Source organism: Urtica dioica, chromosome 7 (assembly GCF_054948205.1).
Source record: "Urtica dioica subsp. dioica isolate 48M chromosome 7, U.dioica_male_clone48M_v1_H2, whole genome shotgun sequence".
NCBI classification, from domain to species: domain Eukaryota; kingdom Viridiplantae; phylum Streptophyta; class Magnoliopsida; order Rosales; family Urticaceae; genus Urtica; species Urtica dioica.
This window is the reverse complement of record NC_142762.1, coordinates 21,710,441-21,716,606: the sequence shown is the minus strand read 5'-3', so window position 1 is coordinate 21,716,606 and position 6,166 is coordinate 21,710,441. Positions and strand designations below refer to the sequence as shown.

The window sequence follows — 6,166 nt, the reverse complement described above, 5'->3', positions numbered from 1 at the left end:
TATTATTTTTTTCTTACGAAACTATTTGGAAATTTGTTTGAGTATGTGGTGGGTATTGTGAGAATACTAAAATATTATTACCTTAAGTTAGCTATTTTATTACATAAATAGGTAGTTCGGCTAAAATTTGAAGAAGATAGATTATTTCAGCTATATATTTAGTCCGTGTTTTTCAAAAAGTGGCAGTTTTTAATCCTTTTAAATAGTGTTTTTCAAAATGTAAAAAGTTATTTGAGATTATTTATCTTATAGCTAGTAACAGTTAAATTAAATAGAACACCAGAATAATAAACAATTCAATAAAAATGACCATTTACAACTTGAAAATACTAGTGGTACCTAGGATAGCCTAGTGGTAATTCAACATCACCTCTTGTGTGGAGGTCGTGGATTCAATCCCCACTGCAGCAAAGCTGCCTTAAAAAAAAAAAACTTGAAAATACTATTATCGTAATAATAGCTTTAAACACGCTATTTTTCCGATTAGTTTAAAAAAATCCACTATTGCGTGCGATTTTCACTTATTAATTTAACTTCAGGTTTCGTGAGTTTGGGTAGTTGAAGTGTCTTGGCCGAGACAACAGGGCCGACTGAGGTAGGAGGGCCGGCCCTAGGAGGGAGAGCCGGTCGCCAAGTGTGGCCGGGCAAAAGGGACCAGTTGAGGTTGCCCAGCTAGCGTGGTAGAAGGGACCGGCCATAGTCATATGGCCAGCGTGGCGGGGTTGGACTTGCCATAGCCTATACAATCACCTTCGAACCATTAAACAATAGCGCCCTAAAACTACAATTTTTTTTTTCCAAACTAGAGAACATTGAGCCTTTTCCTTCAGGAATTGATCTCCTTGAGTGACATCATATTCCAAGCTCAAAGCATGACGCCACATCGCCTTGTCGGTAATCACTACTCAATACCTTCCAACCAAACTTTATGCCGCGTCATAAAAAATCTCGAGTTATTTTATATCCGAGGCCTCCTACACCATTAGGTTCATACCCCGCACAAAAATTTCCACAAACCCTCATTAATATAATCACATCGAGCGAGAAGTGCGGAAAGTAAACACTAAATATATAGCGGAGTAGCTTGAAGAACCAATGAGACAAGGTTGCTACGTCCCGCTTGAGAAAGAAGCTTGCATTTTCATCCTTCAAGATATTTTTGGACCTTGTCTTCAAGGAATTGAAAATCCCTTTTCTTGCTTTTTAAGAAAAAAATGGGTCGCCTAGGTACTTCTCTCCACGATCTTGAATATTCATTTGGAGCTCATTCCGGATCGGCTTGGTTTGAGCCTGTCTAAAATTGAAGGCAAGTCCATGAGCCCTTTGGAATCTCGAATAGTGTCTTCTCTTCCCAAAACACGATTCAAAGATTCCTCTGAAGCTCTCGGATGTTTTGGGCCTTGTCCTAAACTTCTTTGAGCCCTTTGGAATTCCGAATAGTGATTTTGGGCCCATCTAAGACTAGGCACGTGACTATTCCAAGTACACCACGTGTCGACAAATGTTAAATCCAAAAAACTGCTTAACGATATAGATGAAAAAACACATTTCAAAAATGAAAAACTCGAAATATATTATCCTTCTGCATGAACCCTACATTTTTTTTTATTTTCTCCTCATGAAGAGAGGTAAGGATAACAAGGTAAGTTCTAATAAAAAGGAAGAAGACGATCCATGTCTTTTTAAAATAAGATTAAAAAAGAAAAGAAAATAAAACGGAGCTAAACCAACTAAGATTTTCCTCTTGTGCCGACAAACTACTCGGAGGCTTTATTAATTTGTGTTTGCCCTTTCTCATGGGCTTTGCTCTGCTCTATATTTTCTCAACTCTCGCCAGGCAATTATCTTTGGGCCGACAGTGCGGTAAGTACATCACATCACTTCCCGGGTTTGTCACCTTCAGCCTGTGGAGGCAAACATTAGAAGCTTAGAGGGATTACTTGCAAAATAAGATATTGTAATGACCTAACAAACGAGCATGGCTCACCGATAATTGAGGAGAAAATGATGGAGGAAAATTGAGATTTCCAGTTTGGCAAGGTCGTTTCCGGGGCACAATCTGCTTCCGGCCCCAAAGGGTAGGAAAGATCCAGCCTTTGGTGTAAAGTCCTGTGCCGAATAAAATGAAACCCGAAAAAGCTTTGTAAGTGTATAGTCCTTCGAGAAATGGAATAATTTTTTATTTATTTCTTTCTTTCACGCTCTTGACTTTACCTCCCATCGGGAAGGATTGAACTCCCTCGGGTCCGGATATATTTCTGGGTCAAAATGAACATTTCTGAACCACACAAGAACTTTCCAGCCCTTGGGGATAGTATACCCTGGAAATACCAAGTTTGATGTAAGAACTTGAGATATTTAATATCCAACTGTGTAAATAAATTTAACCAACCGTTTATGTTGACATCGCGTTTGGCTTCTCGGAACACCATGAGTGAGAAAGTTATGACGCGAAGGGTTTCGTCGACCACCTGTTGAGAAATGGAGCGGCCAGGTCGGTGAAAAAAAGGATGTAGAACCGTAGCAGGATCAAATGTATACGTACCTTGGAAAGATATTCCATTTCTCGAGTTTCCTTGAGGGTCAAGCCTTTCTGTGTGGCCGGCCTCTTCCTCAGAATCTCAAGTTGCTCGGCCTGCAGTTTGGTGAACCACGTGAGATTCAAGTAAAGGGTAAGAGGAGAGTGAGCAATTATGAGTTCAGGTGTGTGCCTTGGCCTTTTGGAAGATTTCGGGGTGCTGCTGGAGGAAAACGACGGCCCACATCATGGTGTGGCCAGAGGACTCGTGGCCGGCGTTCAAATACATCAAGAGAATGTCGATGATCTCCTCGTCGGTGAGCCTGCGTCCGTTGTCGTCTTCGACGGCAAGCAAGGCGTCCATCATGTCCTTCTTCTTCTTCTCGGCGGCGCTCTGAGACCTGCGCTCGTCCACTATGCCCTGGAACATGGCCACGAGCTTCTTCCTTGCCTTGAGGGCCCTGTGGTACGCGAAGCCCGGGACGTTGACGGCCATGGCCCGCACCCCGTGGTTGAGCACCGTGTACTCCCTCTCGAGAGCCTCCATCACCGACTCGCTCTCGGAGCTCAGGAAGATGTACATTATGATCTTGAACGTGAGCTTCCTGACCTGAGTCAGGAACTCGATCTCCCCCATGGCCGTCCACTTCTCGAGGGAGGCCGTCACGATGTCCTCGATGTAAGGGATGTAGAGGGACAGCGCCTCGTGCCCGTTCACCGGGGCCGCCGTCAGCTTCCGCAGCCGCTTGTGCTCCTCGAACGAGATCGACACGAACGACTTTTTCCCGATCAGCTCCACCGTCGACCGCGGCCACCCCGGCTGGAACGCCTCGTCGTCCGTCAGCACTCGCCGGCACGTCTCCGGCGTCGTCACGATCACGCTCGGGCTCCCGAACATGAATGCCTTGTACATCCCCGTGTGCCCGAACCTGACACGTGTTGGTCACTCATTTTGTTATCATCCATCCACTCACGCACGCTCTACTAATTAACTAACACGATACAAATTATTACCGACCAAACAAAACAAGAAAAAAAGGACATAAACAATACTAGTGAATGTGCGTGTGTCCGTGTGCTCTGCTTACCCATAATTCATATACAGGAGGGGCAAAAAGAAGACATATCAATCACATCCATTCGATTCACAAAACAGTTAAATATACGCCCAGCTAATAATTCATCCAGCCTGTTGATACAGGGGTTTCTTATAAGCCATTCGATTTGTTTTTTTCTTTTTCTTTTTCTTTTCTACCTACGTATAATTCTTATAACCACCCAGATAAGAGGAATATGATACTTTATTTTGACTTTGTGTAATATGCATAACACAAGAGTTCATTCATATATGCTTAGTTAGTAAGTTCCAATTTTAAAAAATAAACTAAAAAAGGTGCAACATGAACTGGAATTCGCTATTCCTAAAATAAAACATAAAATACGTAAAGGGCTTGTGCTTTTTTATTTTTATTCTTATGTTTAACTGTAACGTGTATTTTTTTTTTTAATTATAACAAATTACAAACTTAGTAAGTAAGTACCACATAACAAATCGTATCAATTTTGTTGGGGGTATTAATGGGTGTGAAAAAATCATAAATTAAACAGTCCGATTTTGGCTTCCGGACAAATTAAGTAGAGTGTCTTTTCTTTTGGTCCGAGCACTAGAACTATCTAGACAAAAATAATTGAAAAGAAAAGAAGAGAAAATAAATTCAAACTTTATCCTCAAAGTACTAACACAGTTGTCTGGCCTTTTATAACCATACTGGTTGTATATATATACCCGTTTTTCATTAATGTAAAACTGGTGCAAAAAAATAAATAAAATGAGGAAAAATTAACATAAAGAAATATGTGCAAATAAAATAAGATTACACTATTGGAATATATATTTTTATTCTATTACAATTTTCAACCACTCGTTATCATCAGATTGTAGGACTCTCATTTGATCCACTTGGTTATGTATGTGTTTGATGATTATATCCACTTGAATCCATGAACAGAAAACAGATTGGATTAAACCACCATTATAGAAAATATTACATTTGCGTCACATTGTTAATACATGTAAAATATGCTAACAATTTTAACAATAGTGGTAACTTTTTATTTTATCATATTTTAGCAATAGTGGTGAGACTACTATAGAATATGTTTTAAATTTTACATACAAAGTTATTAACGTTTCATTTCTTCTTAAAACATTTATTGACTCATGCGTTTTTACTTGCACTTTTTTTGACCTTTTAGCTCTAAAATGAAAAATGTTGTGGGATCAACTAAGTAGGATCCAAACAATGACGTGGTATCATATCAATTAAGTTTGGAATAGACGTCCAAAACAAACAACTTTGGCTACATGGGTGGACTTACAAAAATAAATAATAAAAACAAAAAACATGCATAGAAAGTGAAATAGAAACGGATCGGGGATGGTGATATAAAGGATATGTAAATCTGTTTTTTTTTTTTTTTTTTTTTTTTTTAGCGTCATTTTTTCACCTTTATAAGACGTCCATGTTTAGATTAATTTAGTTTTGACATAGGAAAAGATCTAAAAAATCAGTATAATAGACGGTCGTTCCTGCGAACAAATACATTGCAAGAGATGTAAAAAATATTACCTGTAAGAATTAACTTAGTATAGAGTTAAGTAATCTTCGAATAATGATAATTAATAACGAATAAGAATATCATAAATAGACCAATATTAAAACTTATTATTGTTTTTGACACCGCAGTCACTTTAGAGAGACAGAGACAGACACATAAGCACAAGGCACAAACAGAGGTGAGTGGTTGAGACATTGGCACCTAGCTTTAAGTATCTTATTATTCCTATTACATGAGATAAGAATATAATATAATATATAATATCATATAACAGTGATTTGTATATGTCTAGAGAGAGAGAGAGAGAGGGAGACCTGGAAATAAAGGAAGAGAGGAAAGTCTCAGGGTTTTGAGACTTGAAAGCGGAGAGGAAGGACCACATGTTGCCAATGAAAGGCCAACCCAAATCGCCTGGTGGCAGAGAGTATTGCTTGTCACCAAGCTTTGTCTCATAAATCCACTTATTCACATTCTTCATCACCCATTTCAACACCAATCCCATAAACCCAACTACGAATGCGTACATCACTAGGACCACTCCTAAACCCATCTCCATAAACCCAAAATTGATATTTGATCTTCTTCGGCGATTGTGTATATATTTTAGACACAACACCTTTGCAAAAAGCCTAATATGTTGTGTGTGTGGGTTAGAAAGAGAAAAGAACTTTGGGGTTGTGCTTGTGTTGGACATAAAAGCAGAGAAGATCTTGTGGTATTTATAGTGGGTTTAACTTGGACTTGGGAGGTTGAACCGGGCCTTTTTTTTCTTTTTTTTTTCAGTCGAGTTTAGGTTATTTATTTATTTTGTCGTTTGTGAAGTGAACTTATTCTTCTCGAACACCTCGGCCTAAATGTTTGTGCATGAACATTTTCCCTGAAAACAAGTATTCAATTTATCTTATATAAAAAAAAATATTCAATTCATTTATATTAAAGGCTGTCCTGCATTTTGTTTAGCCTAAACATGGAAATAAAGTCCCAAATCACACTTATCTTTCTCTTTAAGTATAGAAGAAATTTTAAAAT

General features: G+C 38.7%; 1 protein-coding gene across 2 annotated transcripts; it reads right to left on the bottom strand.

Annotated features, from left to right (window-relative positions):
* Positions 1 to 1,526: 1,526 nt before the first annotated feature.
* Positions 1,527 to 5,914, bottom strand: LOC149390394 (ent-kaurenoic acid oxidase 2-like). 2 transcript variants are annotated; one of them, XM_089620532.1, is made up of 7 exons: positions 5,452 to 5,907; positions 2,712 to 3,447; positions 2,546 to 2,635; positions 2,393 to 2,471; positions 2,215 to 2,321; positions 1,988 to 2,109; positions 1,527 to 1,904 (listed from the first exon to the last, which is right to left on the bottom strand). In XM_089620532.1, exons 1-7 carry the CDS (start codon positions 5,829 to 5,831, stop codon positions 1,814 to 1,816), a joined length of 1,605 nt encoding a protein of 534 aa, XP_089476658.1. In that variant the 5' UTR covers positions 5,832 to 5,907; the 3' UTR covers positions 1,527 to 1,813. The 2 variants fall into 2 exon arrangements, with proteins under 2 accessions (XP_089476658.1, XP_089476659.1); XM_089620533.1 differs by lacking the exon at positions 1,527 to 1,904 and having other exon boundaries at positions 1,984 to 2,109; positions 5,452 to 5,914.
* Positions 5,915 to 6,166: the final 252 nt, after the last annotated feature.

Bases quoted from the DNA above. Each gene is read 5' to 3' on its own strand.
- LOC149390394 (XM_089620532.1), bottom strand. From the start codon at position 5,831: ATGTCCAACACAAGCACAACCCCAAAGTTCTTTTCTCTTTCTAACCCA. The intron at 2,322-2,392 runs GTTGGTTAAATT...TGGTATTTCCAG, and splicing joins ACGCGATGTCAACATAAACG to GGTATACTATCCCCAAGGGC. The intron at 1,905-1,987 runs GTGAGCCATGCT...TTGCCTCCACAG, and splicing joins CATTTTCTCCTCAATTATCG to GCTGAAGGTGACAAACCCGG.